Below are 18,699 nucleotides of genomic sequence, written 5' to 3'. Positions count from 1 at the left end.
TGAATGTGAATGCTTTCTGTATCTGTGTGACTACCGAGTACTGAGTGTCGATATTTCAGTCAATTATCGCCCAATTCAAGTGGGATGACACCAGACCTCAAAAGAGATAGACCATATGGAGTACCAGTGTTCTAGTCATTATGTAACACCCTATGTACAGAGGTTGTTAGTGCTTAAAATCCAACCCCCGGCTCCTGTCCAGCATGGCGTTCCCCACTTTCTCTGCACAATTTTCTACTCTATCCACTTTCCAATCAATAAAAGGAAATAAAAGCCCATAGATAAATATTTTCAAACATATAGGTGGTAAACTATATGGACAAAAGTATTTGGCCACACCTGGTAATTATTGAATTCAGGTGTTTTATTTAGAGCCAGGCCTTCTTGTCCTACATCAGCAAGTTTTTGTTCTGTCTTTTCTTTGGTCAAAAAAGCCAAATTATATTGACCATGATTGATTTATAAAATCAATAGGTAATGCTCTAAAAGTAATGCACTAAAATTTGTTTATAAGAGACAGAAGGTGTCCACATGAGGTGGAAAAAGGGCAGTAGTTAGACCAAGTATAGGAAAAGACCTTCCTGAATACACAGTAAGCATAGTGGTGTTATGTGTTTGATTATTATCCAAATGCACATTAATGTTCTGGGGTATGTACATAAGATGCCCAGGGATTTCAAATGATACACTTCAGCACAATGCAAATTGTAGTTTGCACAGTAAAGAAGGCTTTTAAGTAACTGATGCAGATTGTGCACCACGTCTCTTCAATTGCCCTTTAACTGCAGAAAAGCCCACTTCAGATTATGTGTTCCCACGCGACAATTACCAGAGGCTTAGTGTTAAAACCAACGTGAAGTTGCTTTAATAGGCTGCTTGTCTGATGGTCACTAAATGAAGGCTTACAGCAATGTTAAGTGAAATGGAAAAGAAGAAAAACAATGACAGGATCTTTTTCTCTCCGGGTCAGGTCTCAATTATGAGCCTTGACGGTGTCTATAAGTGACAACTTTCATAAAAAATGTTCTGTGAGAAAGATATCAATGTTGAAAGAAGGATCTTCTCGGGTACTTAAGGTGTATTTGCAAGAATGACAGCTGTCTCAGCCAATCACAGTCAGCAATGGTGCTAGCCATGTCCTTGCACAACCTCAGCTTCAACCAGGCACAATCTATGCTGCATAAACATCCACAAAACCACTCTTGAATACAAATCATTGATTTAAATCAAGTTCCTAAGGTTCCTGGCCTCCCAAAGGTTTCCATGAGAATAAGAGGGGTCGCACAAATAATGAAGGACGGACCATAACAATGTTGTTTCACATTTATGCTGTAAATTTCTTGTTTGACATGGACTACAGATGCCCTGATCATGTTTTATTTGCTGCTGACACCAATACCAATAATCTTTGAGCAATATCAGCTGATACCAATACTGTTCTGAGACTCCAGAATAAAGCAAGGGCCATAACCAGAACCAAAACCTGTCTGAAAGCACTATCTGATGACAACTCAACAATCACAGAGGGTCAGAAAAAGAAAATCAGAAAGCTTTTATTTAACAAGCACCTCTTATCTACCTCTTATAAATCTGCCCATATCCTGCATGTTTTATACTTCTGATCATGTTGAATGAAATGGGCATGTACCACAGGTGATCGGTGACAAAAAGCATCTATTTTAATCTCTCAATGACTTCTAATTAAAGTTAGTCAAAAAATAATCAATTCCCAATCATTTAGGGCATCTCTAGTTTCGAGACATGGGGTAAGAGTATGTCACTGAACTTAAATTGAGCATTGCTGTTGCAGCAAAAGCCAGAATTACTGTACCAGCATTGGTAGTTAAAATGATGCTGTGCCTCCTTTCAGAATAACACTGCATCACTCACAAGCCTCTCCATGTTAAAGAGAGAGTAATGCTGGCAGAGATTTAACACTGCAAAGCATCCCCGACACAACACTAATTGAAAAAATGTAACATCATAGATAAGATGGACTGAGGGCAGCTTGCTATCTGTTTGCCTGGTGCATTATATTGCATTACAAGAGCGGATGGGGCTGAAGACATGAGAGCATTTTTCTCTTTGCTGCACAGCCGTTATGTCTAACAGCAGGGCTCGGAGTTAAAATAATTGCCTCAAATGATAATTGCTTCAAAGCTTCAAAAACAAGTACTGTTTTTTTTCATGGGTACATTTTTTTTCCACATTTGCAATTAATCATAGCTTCAGATAGAGCGGTTCTCACCCAATTAAATGTTGTAAAACACTGTGCCCTCCAGCCCAGAGCTACACAGCAGAGAGGCCGCTAAATGTGTTGTTGCTATCAAAGAGGAACGAAGGGGTGCAATAATTATGTAAACAGAAAATTAAATGCTTCAGACTTGTAAGGGAAATGAGGGCTGATTCAAGCACCCCCCACCCACTCTTACACCCCCCCCCCCCCCCCCCTTCCCTGCAGCAGACATCACCCCTTCTCCCCCCCGTGTCTCAGAACACATCAGCCGGGGTTTTACTGCTCGCTGTTTGCTGGTTGCAACACGCTTCCTCTGCGATTAGCTCTGATAGCAAAATGAGAAAAGCACAAGTGAATGCCTTTGTCCTTCGAATGGCTGTTTAGACTCGCTACTCAAATCCTCTCTATTTAAAAGCCCTTTGTCTACACAAACCAGTCCAAGGAATGAAACGGACCATTAACGAGATTAGTTCACTCATTCTGCTGCCGACAAAGGCTGCTGATCATTAGGCTGGCGGCAGGAACAATGCTGATCCATAATCTTATACTGTGCACTGATCGAACTATAGTGGCTTATTTATTGCGCTCTGGGGACAATGACATAATGGACGCCTTTTTCTTCCCCAAGAGAATTACAGTTGAGAGGGCAAGGTTTAGGGAGAAAAGTCAGAGGAGGGAAAGGAAGACTGAGTAAGTAAAGGTAGAGCAAAGCCTAACCCCTCATTTCTTTTCACTTCCAGTCATCCCCAGTCAATCAATAGCAGAATAAAAGGCTCTTGAGATAAAGGCCTTTCTGTACGTGACCCTGCAATCACGTCAGTCACAGCAGGCAGGCTGGAGTTACAGCAGCAGACCATCTAGCAGTGTGTTTATATGTAGCAGATATTGGGTTATTGCATAGCTTTGCTCTCAGGCAACACACCAGCTTTTTGGTCATTACGCTTCCCCCTTTAACTTTTTAATGTTCTCTTTTTTAAAACATAACATTACAAGAGACTGTATTTGATATAGGACCTCAAAAAATACAAAAAAATAAAAAATAAAATAAAATAAAATAAAAAAATAAAATAAAAACTGCTATTAAAAGATTACATATTTCAAATTATAAAGCTGTCATTTCAAGAGTAAGAATGTTAAAAAATGCTGTAAACTGACACATAAAATAAAAAAAAAACATTTATCAAGCTAAAAATGAATGTTTTTACACATAATTTATATGTATTTACATGTGTTTTTTGCACTTATCAATTCCCAAGATTTAAAACCCTTTTTTTTTATTTTATTTTTGCATGTGAACATTCACGCAGACACTAATACATGCATCCCCCATTCAAAAGCATGTATGTGCACATAGACACATGTGTGACCCCCAAATTACACATACTGGTCCTGCACTGCATTCCAGGTGTGTAGCACTTTGTTTTAGCATCACACACTGGAAGTGTTCCTGGAGTGTAGGGCAAGTAAGTGATGTCGTTTTCCACCCTAAAATTTAACTTTTCTTCATCAGTGGAGCTGCAGTAGCTTAGTGACCCGCTGGATCAACTGGTGACCTGTAGCTTGTGCCATGGGATAAGACGTAACATTGGTATAGTCATGGTTTACTATTGGGAGTCTGTGTTTTGTACTTGAAATTTACCGGATGCTTTGCACGTTTTATCCGGCTGTTTGGATTGATCTGCTCTACGTGGATTGATGATAGATCAGGCATGTATCTCAAGCAGAACGTTGCTTGTGGAACCTGTGCAATGGAATTGTGATTTACTCCGCAGTGTTCTTCATGATTAGATCACAAACGAGTATATGGAAATTGGAGGTGACAGTCAACATCGCAGAAGAGACAACAATGGCTGCAAGTCTTGAAAACAAACTGGTAAAACAAGTCCACAGTTAAACCCATCATATGTTACCGTCTCTGCACAGAGACGAACATTTCTGTCAGATAAATTCTGTTTTTGAAGGCAAAGATGATGTGACTCTTTGATCTGACTCTTTCAATTTTTATTAGCTTATGACATCAACATACATGTACAAGATACTTTTCCAAAAGTCACCTGTCAGCACAGTCACCACCTAAACCAAAACACCTGGGGCAATAAATCCGTTTGGAGAGGAAATGCAGAAATGTGTTCTGACTTCCTGTCACCAGTCAAAACTGATCTGATGTCACAATTGATCATTGCTGTTTATACTACATTAGCTCAGATATCAGATTTACCTGCTAAAGGGTTAATGGATGGAAAGTGATTCACACCTTATGGATGTTTTAAAGTAACTGATTGCTTTCAGTTATATCTTACCAGGTAGTTACTAAATACTGAATATTTGTTTGCCTACTGTATTTGTTAGTTCTTTCTTTTGTTTCCCTGTGGTAGATTGTAGCATTACACTGAGGAGTTATTTACACATGTGTTAACAAGTACAGGATGTACGCCAATTTATGTGAACCTTGTTGTAAAATGCTAACTTGTTTTTAAATAGTATTTCAATCCAGAGCTGAACAGTGTGAGCCTCCACAACAGCAGCACTTTTCCATCCATCGTGTGTTTGCATAATATCAGCAGCAGGCAGATCTACTGTGTTGATAACACACCGGAGGGGCACGGCTTTGCTGTAGCAACAATTTAAGCCATAATTACTCTGCTGTAATAGAAATAAGATGTGGAGTGAGAGAGGACAGCCGTTATTTACAGGACTACACAGGGTTGCTTGTCAAGAAGAATAGAGACATTTTTAGACACATGGTCAGTGTTAATACATCCAGAGGAACACCTCCAGATAAGACACAAAGAAAGTACAGATTCATCTTTCTAAACTTGGCTTTTTGTGGCAATTATCTCAGATTTTTCAAGTTAGTATGTGCATTTGCAAAATAAGAGGGATGCAAAAAATATCTGGTTTTAAAACCGGATCTTTTAGCATGTGGTAAGTCAGGGCACGTATTAGAGAGGCTGACAAAGTCAGCTTCTGGTGCAAGACCAGGCAATTGAGGGGTAGAATAATGCAGGACCTTTTTCAAGAACAGCAGAAATGTAAGGAATGTCTGACTGTTAAACCCATAATGTCTCAAATAAGGCAAATATTCGTCATTGTCTCAACCCCTTAAAACAAATATACCAAATATATATAATAGTGCTTCACAGACATATAAATGGCTGATATAAAAAAAACTACTTCAAAGCAGTTCTACAATGAGCCTCCATTAGGGAGTAAAAAATAACATCCTTATGACCATACCATGATGATAAAGTCATCTCATTTGTTCGAAGAGCACATCTTGGAGGTTTTAGTTTGTTGTTAATGCATTAGAAATATCTACAGCACACATTTGAATTAAGACAAAAACTGAAAGTAAAACATTTTTTACAGTCCCTGGAGTACTCTGGATGTAGGAAAAGGAATTTGAGATTTTTTGAGGTAGGGGCATTTGATAAGTCAAATATCACAGGACTTTCTCTAAGGACACCAAGGTTTGAGCCATTCAATCACAAAAAGTCTGTTGGATGCTAAACCCATATTGCCCTGACTAAGCCAAGTATTTGGTTAAGTCCTGATACACCCTTTTCATAACTCTACCCCTATGTATTGTGCATTCATGTCTAGGAGTAGGGTGTCCTGATTCTTTATGTAATGGAGGGTAGGGTGAACTGTTGAAGCTACAAGCAGAAATGAAAAAGGTACACAACTATTGCACTCAAGTAAAAGTTCAGTTACTCTGGTTAGAAATTACTTAAGTAAAAATAAAGTGTATTTAATTAAAAAATTAATTTAAGTACTGACTACTGAGAAGCTACTGACGAGTCTTACAGTCGAATATGATTTTCCTTACAGTCAAAAACAACAAGAGAGCAGATCTCTAACCAGGCAGTATATTTAACAAAAAAGTAGCATGATATTCTCATCAGTTCAAAAAACTGAGCACAGTTGGACTAACATACTAGCAAAAATATCAATCATATGCCATGATATTACTAAATCTGGCAGGTCAAATGAGCATAACTGGTACTCGAATGAAGAGCCGTTTGGGAACTGAAGAGCTTGTTGAGCCGAACCAAATGATCCGGATCACTGAAAAGAGCTGGAATTCCCATCACTATTATGTTCCCTCTGGATATCCTTAAGTCATTTTAAGGCAAGTACATGAACAAGAAAGTTCATGACAGCAGGATGTTGATGCAAATGCAAAGTAAAACAGCAAGTATATCTCAGCCTTAAGTAGACATGATGTCTTTTTTAGTGGGAAACTCTTTTCTCCTGCTGAAGATTCCTTCATTTAAACCACACCTAAACACTTACAGTTCATTAATAGTCTACAGAAGCAGACTCATTATCAAGGGAACTGTTCAAAGGCACTCAGGTAAATGAAGGTAAATGAAGAAGTGTTGAAGCAAGTTAGGGAGGGAACAATATGTTCAAATTTCATCCCAGAGTAATGCCTACAATTCATCAAATTAATGAGATATAACAGAAGAAAAGAGCCTCTTTGCAGCAGAACTTTATGGAAAAAAAGAGAGAGAGAAAGAGAAAGATAGATAGAGAGAAAGAGTTTAAAAGACATTAAGTATGCAAGGCCACAACGCTGTCCCTATCATCCCTGGAGTCACAACAAATCGAAAGGTCAAATTACACCTTCACAACTCAAATCGTCTCACTTTGTAAACCAATTTTAGTGTAGCAGCGGAATATGAAACTGGTTGCTTTTAGGGGAAATAAACCGTTGTCACTCAAGGGCAATCATCACCTGTTTAGCTTCTAACATGGCAAGTTAATCATACTCTTTCAGCTCTGAAACCTCATCTTGTCCCGCTTACCAGGACTCATTGCTCAAGGCTGCCTAAACACTGATTTTTTTTTTTTGCCTTATTAACATTAGCGGGGACAGGCTGAGGAGCTGCAGACGCACTCAGACTAATTCCCTTATTCCTGAGGGGGCTGCGGTGATGTATGAGGGGAATGAGATGGGAGGCACAGGTCGATTGGCCAACACTGTCGCCATCACACAGTAATGAGATCTCAGGGGGAGGGAAAAATAGAGGCTGATTCCTCCACCTCCCTGCTTGCATAATACTAATTGGCTGGAATAGGATAGGTGAGACATAGGAAGTATTCATGACATTATTAAAAAAATAAATCTATACTACTATATGGACAGAAGTATTTGGCCACCTGGCCAGTACACCAACAGGGGCTGTATTCAAACACACGTACACTATTATGGAGTTGGTCCCCCTTTTGCAGCTATAATAGCTTCCTCTCTTCTTGGAAGGCTTTTCACAAGATTTTGGAGTGTTTCTGTGAGAATTTGTGCCCATTCATTCTGCAGAGCATTTACATATGAGGTCTGGAACTGCTGGAGTAGAAGGCCTGGCTTACAATCTCCATTCCAGTTCATCCCAAAGCTGCTTGATGGAGTTGAGGTCAGGGCTGTGTGCGAGCCTATCAAGTTCTTCCACACTGAACTCATTAAACCATGTCTTTATAGTTCTTGCTTTGTGCACTGAAGCACAGCCATGTTGGAATAGAAAAGGACCTTTCTAAAACTGTTACCTGGTAACCCTAACCCTGGTATGTTGAAGTATTAAGATTGGCCTTCATTAGAGATAAGCGGCCTAAACGAAACCCTGAACAGCCCCATACCATTAACCCTCCTCCAACAAACTTCACAGTGTGCACAATTTAGTCAGGCAGGTAATGTTCACCTGCCATCTGTCAAACCCAGACTCACCAATCTGGCTGCCAAACAGAGAGGCATCACTCCACAGAACAAGGTTCCACTGCTCAACCGTTCAATGTCGTTGTGCTTTACATCACTCCATACAATGCTTGGCATTGGACCTGGTGATGCCCGGCAGGCAACCAATTCCATGAAGCTCTCGGCTCATGGTTTTTGTGCTCATGTTAATACCAGTGGAAGTTCAGAACTCTTCAGCTTTGGAATCAGCAGAGTGTTTGCATTGCAAAACTGTGCCAAACAAAGAGACTTTCTGGGTGGAAAAAAAGGCTTCAAAATTTTGGATATATCGTAAAATTGAGCCAGCATTTTTTTAAAGCTCATTGAATTACGCAGAGAAACTATATAGCGCTGTATAGCCTAGCTTTGCCAGTGCTCCAGGTGGGTTGCAATGCTTCCTGAAATCTCTTGAGGCTAATGCCACTACTATTGCCAAGTGCCTTGTGCAACCCAACTTAAGAAATACTGAAATGTCCCTTTAATGTATATGGTTTTAGAATGACATAACTAACAGTCAGGTTCTCTCCAGGTACTTTGGCTTCCTCTCAAAGTCTAACAACATGCTTGTTAGGTTAAAAAATTACTCTAAATTGTCCGTTGGTGTGAATTTGAGCATGGCTGCTTGTCTTTACATGTCAGCCCTGTGACTGACTGGTGACCAGTATGGTGTACCCAACCTGTTGCCCAGTGACAGCTGGGATTAGCTCCAGTTCCTGCATAGATAATGGATGGATTGATAAAAGCCTAGTTGCCCACAAACTAGTTTCCATTTATCATTTTTATATTCCAGCATACAGTAAGTGCAGTCTTTCCTCCATATGTGATTAATTTCCATGTATTTATAATCCATAATTTATATTCTGAACACTTTTAAGCCATCCACCCCATCAGCCGCTATGCTATTCATCATTTGCACACTGACTAGGACTTCCTGAGTGAAAAATCTAGCTTTAGTGCTACAGACAGGTTATATATAGTGTGCAAATGTGTAAATCTGTGTGTCTGTGCTTGTGCGGTGTAAGCCTGGAGACAATCCAGGAGAAACTGTGTAGAAGGCACTTTGCAAATTGCATTGATCGCTCCCTAGACCTGCCTTCCACCTGCCGCCCATCCTAATGTCTGTGTTACAGGAGATGAGAGGGGGCTGTGCATTGGAAGACGCCTCCTTTTTCAATCTCCTCGTGTTCTCTGCTCCTTTCCTCATCATTGTCCTTGCTTTTTCCTTCTGTATCACTTTCATGCATTTGCTTCCTTAATTCATCTCTTTCACTGTTGCTTTACTCACTACGCACACGTGCAGCTGCACTTATACTTTCTTCAGCTAATTATTGCTATGACTTACATGCTTTCTCCTGTCCTGTCCTGTCCCTCTAATTACAACATTATTAGTTGTCACGGTGATGAACAGCCGTAGAGATCCAGAACACGACTTAATGAGTGGAAAATGATGATTGAAGATGGCAAGAGAAGAAATTATACCTCTGTTTTATTATTTTCCTCTGTTTAATTAATTCTGAGATGATTAAAAAAATCTCCAATGACACTTTGACAAACAATCAGAGGAATATATTTGGTTTTTAACTCACATTTGGAATTTCAGGATATTTTTTCATGTTTATCTCATAGTTAGCTTCTGGCTCCCTTGCAGCCCTGATATTCTGTGATACAACATATTTTTCTGGACGTTTACTGAGATCATGTGTAAGCAGTTTGGGAAATCATGGCCTAATTAAGCCTAATGATACTCCCACGGCCTGGACCACAGCCAAGCATAAGCACACTGTCATAAAAATTACATGAAAGCGCTTCTAAGGAGCTCAAGGGATCCCTTTATTTACAAATTAGCCTAGAGACATGGGGAGGGCTGCTTATAAAACCACTGTTTTTGATTAAATTGCAGAATTGAATGCAGTCAAATTAATCAATTGGGTATGTGTTAAAAAAAAAAAAAAGTTCCCACAGTTTTCTTTTTTCCTCATTGTTATTCTTAAAAATTGATGATCATTTTAGAGATGCCTAGTCATATTTTTGCTTCTTATACCATTCATCCATGTGCAGGGCCTGAAATTCACTTTTTGACTCTTTGCATAAAGGAGATATTTAAAACTTGGAGAGGTAATAGGCTGAAATGAAAGCCGAAGCCTTTATGGGACATTTAAAAGCAAACAAAACACCTAAAATATCACTGACTATTTCTGCATTTAAATGCTTGTCATCACAGCTGCTGGACCAAAAGTGTCTTTAATAACAATTTTGGGAGACAAGAGTCAAAATGGGAAATTTGATTGATTCTTAAAAATCACTTCAGACATTAAGGATGTTTTTCAATCAGTCTAAGATGACTACTTACGAATGAAAATAACTTGAACTTTTAAAGAATTTTTCTTCACTTATATTTCCTTTAGCATCTTAAATTAGCCAGTCAAAAAATCTCTGACCAGTCTGCACCACCAGGGTTCAGCGCCTTGGCGTGCCACCCTGCCCGTGCATGCAGGTGGTGAGTCCACAGGGGGGAAATGGGTAGTGTGGGTGAGCTGGGAACACCTGGTGAAAGTCCCTGTCTGTGAAGTCATCAACTCCCACCCCTGGAAGAACTACCTGTGCACTCCAGGGGAGGCTGGACACATGAAATCTGAGTGTGTTCCAAGCCTCCATTGTGAAAGCGGCTGGAGTTGTGTCTTGAAGACCGTCAGTGCTTGTTGTGGTGGCAACCTAAGAACCCGCTGGTGGACACCGCTGAGGTAGTCAAAAATCTCCCCTGTAGCAAGGTGCCAGGTGTACATGTGATGCTGAAGGCTGTTGCTGATATGTCATGGCTTTTTAATGTCACATGGAAGTCTGGGACAATGCCTGTGGAGTGGCAGACCAGAGTGCTGGTCCCCATTTTTTACAAAGGGGGACTAGAGGAATTATCGGGGTATCACACTACTCAGCCTCCTGGGAAATTTTATAGTAAGGTGCTAGAAAGGATTCTCCAGATGATTATCACCTTTGATACGGGAGGAACACAGCTGATTCTGTCCTGGCTGTGTGCCGACTTAGAGGGGTTTGTACCTTTCCAAATCAAGTCTAATCAATCTTTTTACCACAGGTGGACTCCAATCAAGGTGTAGAAACATCTCAGCAAAGATTGAGAGAAATGGGAGGAGCCTGAGCTACACTTCAAGTACCTTTGCAAGGGCTCTGAATACTTATGTCAATTTTATATTTCAGTTTTTCTACATAAATGTGAAAAAATTCTGTTTTCATTCTGTCATGATGGGGAACTGAATATTTAGGATGGATAAGTATGCAAATTATTTTTTTTTAACTGTAGCATCAGGATGCAACATAACAAAACTGAATAAAACTGAAAGTGGTCTGAAAACTTTCCAAATGCACTGTACTGTGCAATTATCAAGTTTTGTTTAAAAAAAATCTAGTTTTACTAAAGAAAAAAAAAAGTAAAGTCATGATATCTATGTGACTGGACATACCAGTTAGACTGTCTCACATATTGATGGCATGGGATATATTTTACACCTCGTGGTAAACACCTCACAGACACCTCTCAAAAAATTCAGAGGGCAACTGGCTGAATGTTCTTTCCGTCACATTGATTATGGGCCAATCAGAGCAACAAACACATTTATGCATGTGACATTGTCAAGATGTAAACTATGTAATTTGAGCACTTTAGGCAGCCATTACTATTGTTCACTATCAGTAGAGCCATTTGGTAAAAGTTAAACTCTTGCCAAAGTGGGTCAGGAGAAAAATAAGAACATTTTTGTCCACCAGAAAAGCTTTCCAGTGGTCCTTTGCTCTTTTAATGAAGAGATATTGTCCAGTTCTGATAGAAACTGATGCTATGGATTCAGCTAAATCACACACATAGCTTGGTCAGCACATCTCTGCAGAACTAAAAATGTCAAATAATGCAGTTTTATGACACATTTACCTTCATCGTATACAGTGTACGGCACTTAATCAGAACCCATTTTGATTGTTTTGCAGTTAATCGTGCAGCCCTACTGTGTTTCTGGGGCCCTACAGTAGCCAAGACTACACACAAAGGTTATTGCCTATTGTTTCTAACACAATAGGCTAGTTAGTCTACAAAATTAGTGCTTTATGGGCTGTTTGGCCTGAGATGGGGTCAAAATTTTAGCCTGAATTGTCATCTCAGTCATAAGCATGCAAAGGCAGAGGTTGTGATTTGCTGTATTGACTTTAAAGCTGAGTGTTCCCCTCACTTCACCTCTCTAGATCCTGTGCTAACAAGGCGGTTAACATCCAGGTGCACAGGGGAGTCCAGCTCCCATGATAATTCTCCTCTTTCTATGTTTATAATGATGATGGACCACTACTGACGTTTGCTGTACATCTCAGAGCTCAAGCTGTGACTGTCTAGTGGCTCAGAGAAGCTACAAACACTTTAACAAGTCTCCCCAGACTTCATGTGAGCCCTACAGACTGCTGTTGACCGTCCCTGCTTCATCCATCCTGAAGCTGCAGACGGATTCCCACTGCGGCAGTACCACTGCAAATATACAGCAAAATGTAGGTCATACATAACACTGCTGAGGGCACAGAGTCTAAATATGAAGCGTCTGGGTACATGCATATAAAAACACTTAAAATGTCAGAGGGCATGTAAACAGCTGCACAGCACTCCACTTCCATTAGTGTCACAGCGCTACAGTACAGAAATAAATGTCACAGCAGGCTCATCTATTGATTTCTGGGGTAATAAACATAAATAACAAACGTTTCATTTTATTGGTCCCGTTCAATAAAGGAGTTGTTAAACACAATGCACCTCTCCCTGTATGAGAAATCATGGTGCTACAGTAAAACAGCAATAAGTCACTGTGGTAGTAAAACTGAACATCATTGGCTGCAGTTATTCAATAACATATTCTCATAGGGTTTATGTAAGATGCCATTTTGAATCGGCAATCCAGTAAAAACAGGAAGGGATGGCCAAAAGTCGATATTTACAGACAAGAAATCTACATTTGAGGGAGGTCATTTATAAAAGTAGCATGAGGTTCAGACCTTCAAAAGCTCACTGACAATCACAGGCGGCGTAATGTCACATTGTGCCCGGGCTGTTGGTATTTTAGAGGCCCCCTCCCATGACCTGAAGTGAATAAGTGAAATGTAATAGCTTCCATTTAAAATCAAACCCCTGATTCCTCAGTGGTCTGTAGTTATGAAAGCTAAAAGCCATTCTCCCACATTTTTAAGCAGGCCACAGGTTTCAAGTAATATGGGAAAGAAAAAGGATCTCTCTGCTGCTGGAAAGCTTCAAATAGTGCAATGCCTTGGACAAGGTATGAAAGAATTAGATATTTCATGAAAACTTAAGTGTGGTCATCGTACTGTGAAGATATTTGTGGCTGATTCAGAGCACAGACAGGATTGTGCAGATACAGGCATAAAGTGAAAGGTTTCTGCCGGACAAATTCATCAAATTAAGAGAGATGCTGATAAAATGCCACTACAAAGCAGCAAACAGGTATTTGAAGCTGCTGGTGCCTCTGGAGTCCCACCAACCTCAAGGTGTAGGATCCTCCAAAGGCTTGCAGTCGTGCATAAACCTACTATTCAGCCCCCCCTAACCAATGCTCACACGCAGAAAGAGTTGCAGTGAGCCCAGACATACATGACGACTCATTTTCAAACAGTCTTCTTTACTGATGAGCGCCATGCAACCCTGGATGGTCCAGATGGAGGAGTAGTGGATGGTTGGTGGATGACCACCATGTCCCAACAAGGCTGTGACGTCAGCAAGGAGGTGGCGGAGTCATGTTTTGGGCCAGAATCATGGTGAGAGAGCTGGTAGGCCTCTTTAGGGTCCCTAAAGGTGTGAAAATGACCTCGGCAAAGTAGATAGAGTTTCTGACCGACCACTTTCTTCCATGGTACAAAAAGAAGAACTGTGCTTTCTGTAGCAAAATTATCTTAATGCATGACAATGCACCATCTCATGCTGCAGAGAACACCTCTCTGGCTGCTATTGGCATAAAAGGAGAGAAACTCAAGGTGTGGCCCCCATCCTCCCCTGACCTCAACTCTATTGAGAACCTTTGGAGGATCCTCAAGCAAGATCTATGAGGGTGGGAGGCAGTTCACATCAAAACAGCAACTCTAGGAGGCTATTCTGACATCTTGCAAAGAAATTCAAGCAGAAACTCTCCTAAAACTCACAAGTTCAATGGATGCAAGAATTGTTAAGGTGATATTAAAGAAGGGCTCCTATGTTAACATGGAACTTGGCCTGTTAAGCGTTTTTGATCGAAATAGCTTTTGATTTCATTTTCAGTTTTTTACAGCCTATAAAATGTTTTGAAACTCTGTTGTGCATAATAATTTGGAACGTGGCGTATATATCAAAGGTTGGTATGCTAAAATGGACTTATTTTACAATCTTTTCTTATGTAAACGAAATCTGTAACAGATAAGTGCGAAAAGCCTGACTTCTTCTATAATCTTGACTCTCTACAGTATTCTTCTTCTGAGGTGATGACACACTGCAAACAAGTGATTCCGTTATTAGACTGCAGTATTCATGGAACAACCTTTTAGCAGACTGAAAAGGAGCTTTTAGAAGAAGGATAGAAAGCATTGTGCTAATATTGGGAGTTTTTTTGTTACTTCATGCAGATAACACACTCTCTAACACACAGCATAATTTTAATTTCCGCCCCTCTCCTCTTTCCATCTGTGGGGCCAACGGGGCGAGTCGCCTGGGCAGGGGGACAGGTCAACAGGGAGCGGAGTGAGCAGTGAGGGAGACGATGCACACATGTGGAAAAACAGGCTGAAACGGGTCCAGAATCAATTTTCATCATTTCTGTGGCAGCTGCTGCCTGGTTAGGTGATGTGAAGGAGGAGTGAACCAGAGCGAGCATGATGTTACGGAGCCACCATCAAAGGACACGGAGGCCGGCATGAGACGGTGATTGTATGTCTGGAGGGCTGTTCCAGAGCTTGAACTTACCTCTGCAGATGGTACCGTTGCCCACGTAGCCCGGCTTGCAGGTACACAGGTGTCCTCTGATGGTGTTGGTGCAGATGGCGTTCTCATCACACAAATTTAGTCCGCTGGCGCACTCGTCATGCTCTGGGGGAGGAAAAGATAGAGACACGTCTCAGTCAGAGGAGCTCACATCATCGAAAAAATACATATTCTTCAGTCAGCGGAGATTTCCTGGGATGAGAAGCTGGTCAACAAGCTAATTGGCTGGAAATGAGAGATCCCAGCTGAGATTTACTTTCATTAACAGGCAGCGTTGTGAACATCCATGTTTTGATACACCACTTCTGTTTGGCACAATCAAATGGATATGAAAACGATGTCTCCCACATTAAAAAATATTTTTAACCAGGGCTGAGATACTTTTCCTTTTTTTAAGCAGAATGCCACATTAAAATAAAAATCAGGTGGTAGAGTTGTGGGGAGCAACAGCTGATATGCCAGGTGTGCGACTGATTGCTGAAAATCAGCAGCAATTAGCCTAATGATGTTGGCTTGGATATTTGTGACTAGTGAGGCCAAACATCAAGAAATATATCAACACAAAACATTCACAAAATCATGTAAACAAGCAGAGCTTTGTAGGAGCTATTTCACCATAAATCCGGTCCATCTGCTAATAAAAACTGTTGATTCCTCTGTGCTTAAAAGCTCATTATCAAAAATCTGTTTTGATAGTGTTTAATTCATTCCTTTTTTTTTTTTTTTTACTGATTTTCAAAACAAAATGATGAAAGATCATAACACTTTACACATTATTTGCACATTTGGTCTATTATACATATTCAGCATTTCTAAGCACAGAACATATGGGATGAGCAGTTATTGTACATAAGCAGAACAACAGTAAAGCCCAACCTGCATATTACACTGTGTTTCAAATTATCATGAAAATACAATTCCAATTTAAAAAAACATTAGATTTTTAGTTTTTTACTTAGACTTTTCCACGGGTTTGGTCATTAGTTTGCCAGGTGAGCCTAATTAAAGGGAAACTACTCAAGCAGGTTGTTACACATTTTCAAGCAGGTTCCATGCATTATGGGGAAAAAGATAAATCTTCCTGCAGATGAAAACCTGAAATAGAGCAGTCTCATGGTAGAGGTATGAAAACATGGGATACTGCCAAACAGGTATTTGAAGCTGCTGGTGCCTCTGGTGTTCCAAGAACCTCTCGATACAGGATCCTCCAGAGGCTTGCTGTATTTCAGCCACTCTTAACCAATACCCACAAGTGGAAATGATTGCAGTGGGCTCAGATATATATGAAGACTCATTTTCAAACAGTTTTATTCACTGATGAATGCTGTGCTACACTGGATGGTCCAGATGGATGGAGTTCTGGAAAGTTGGTGGATGGCCACCATGTCCCAACAAGGCTGTAACGTCAGCAAGGAGGTGGTGGAGTCATGTTTTGGGCTGGAATTGTAGTAAATGAGTTAGCAGGCTTCTTTAAGGTGGCTGAAGGTGCCAAAATGACCTCAGCAAATAAGCTGAGTTCCTAACTGCCCATTTCCTGCCATGGTATAAAAAGAAGAACCGTGCGTTTTCATGCAAAACAATGCACCATTCCATGCTGCAACAAATCCCACTGAGGCTTTGGCTGCTATGGGCATAACGGGAGGAAAAATCATGGTTTGGCCACCATCATCACCTGACCTCAACCCTGCTGAGAACCTGTGGAGCCCCCTTAAAAGGAAGCTCTATGAGGGTGGATAGGAGTTAGTGCAAAACAGCAGCTTGGATGTGAGAGTTGTTAAGATGATATCAAAGAAGGGCTCCTATGTAAATATGGAACTTGATCTGTAAAGATGTTTTTGATTGAAATAGCTTTGTTTTGAGAAAAGCTACCCCATAATCTTCCATTATTATGCAAAAAACTACAGATTTCTGTTTTAAGTCCTGCTGAATCTACTGAGTGTATTGAAACTCTCTCTCTTTCAGAATAATATTGAACACTTTATTTGAAGTTATTTCACAAAAAATAAAGCCATTGTCATCATTGGTAATTTTAAAGATAAAATTCACATTACATTATAGTTGTTGAAGAATAAAAAAATCCTATTGACTGCCAATTATATTGGCTTTTAAGGAAAAAATGAACAAAAAGAGTATATGGCATAACAATTTAGAACACTGTATGTGTAGTAGATTCAGAGGTCTCATTTGATAACAACAGATATCCGACACATTTTCACAGTTAGACACTGTTCAGGCAAAATGGAAAAAACACAACAGGACATTTTTGTTTTAGATCATGGCCATATTTGCATAAAAACAATGCACTGAAATAGAATTGTTTCTATTTTTGCTTTTTCTTATAAGGTTCAGAAGAAAATGACTGCCAACATCCACCACTCATGGCTCAACAAAAATGACCACAAACACTGTAGAGTCCTTGTGGGCAAGTATTGATAGTGCGACTTTGTGCTGAAACAAAATGAGAGAGAGGATATCAAACCAACTGAAAGCCTGCTGTGTGATTGATCCTCCTTGCAAAATCAAAAATGATGTTTTAGGATTAAAAAAGGAAGAAAAAAAAACAGATACCTGTTTTGGCAGAATACAGATGCATCTAAAAAAGATAAGAATAGCGCTGAAAAGTTTTTTTTTCCCTGAGTTAATTCAAAAAGTTAAATTTCTATAAACTCTACATTCATGATAAAGCCGTGATGAAGGGCTTTTGAAGACATCCGTAATAAAATAATCACTTCGAAACATAACATTTTTACATGTTCTTTTAAAGTTAAAGTACATCATCTTGTGTTAGTTTTGTTAAGAAGTGTGATAGCTGTAGGTACAGAAGGCTTCCTGTAGTGTTTAGTTTTCCCTTTAGGAGACATAAAGCAATGGGCAGAGTGAAAATGTTGAAACTCTGCATTTAAAAAGAAGGATCATGGAGAACAGATCTGGCCTTGCACTGCAGCTGTGAAGAATAAAAGTATGATAGTCTGAGGTGTTGCTCACCGATAAGCTCACTATGAATACTTTAAGTTTACCAACTTCACGACTTGGGAGTATTTTTTGTTTTCAAAAGAAAGTTTTAATAGAATAAAATCATCAGAATTTTTTAATGTGAAAATGAGCATGTTTCCTAGGACAGAACAGACATTGGTTTGTCCTTCTGCAGACTCAAGCCTTTGGGCTGCTGTTTTTAGGAACAGGAAGGATCAGACCCTGCTTCCACAGATCAAGCACACATAGAAAACATGAGAACATATTAAAAATGTAAGACAAGGTAGATCTTAGTTGATGTGAGCATGACTTCAGGAGTTTGCCATGACTGTGCCTGGGCTCTTATTGACTTTAACAGAACAAAAGGACTTCTCAACCTCTTTCTGTTCAAGAACAAATCTAAATGAAATCCTATTTGCACAGTATGCCATTATACCCTGAAAAAATCTCATGAAGATATCATAGTCAGTATGCTTTTTGCTCTCAAATATTCATAAACATCTGTCTTGTGCCACAAACTTTAAACAAAGCTGATGTATGCATTTAACAGTCCTTTCGTACATGCCTTATGCTTGCATAGTAAACTGTTTTAAAACAGACAGTGCTTTCCTTCAGATACGCCGACGGAACCATCACGCTGCAGAAATATCAGCTCTAGCTGACAACAGAGAGCGCGACTGCTGTCATGTCAAAAACTTGCAAGCCGAATTTTGACATTTCTCCTCTTATCCTTGAATTGAAAGCCACATTGTG

At 39.9% G+C, this 18,699-nt stretch overlaps 1 protein-coding gene across 1 annotated transcript in view; it reads right to left on the bottom strand.

The window, feature by feature from the left end:
- The window catches only part of LOC121512191 (protein kinase C-binding protein NELL1-like), a 419,636-nt gene that overhangs the window by 77,989 nt on the left and 322,948 nt on the right, over nucleotides 1–18,699 (bottom strand). Inside the window, exon 14 of the mRNA XM_041791349.1 lies at nucleotides 14,956–15,078. Coding sequence (XP_041647283.1) covers nucleotides 14,956–15,078 — 123 coding nt within the window. The remainder of the gene's footprint in view (nucleotides 1–14,955; nucleotides 15,079–18,699) is intronic.

This window comes from Cheilinus undulatus, linkage group 1 (assembly GCF_018320785.1).
Source record: "Cheilinus undulatus linkage group 1, ASM1832078v1, whole genome shotgun sequence".
Taxonomy (NCBI): Eukaryota; Metazoa; Chordata; class Actinopteri; order Labriformes; family Labridae; genus Cheilinus; species Cheilinus undulatus.
The sequence above is the reverse complement of the archived record's forward strand: the minus strand, read 5'-3'. Positions and strand labels throughout refer to the sequence as shown.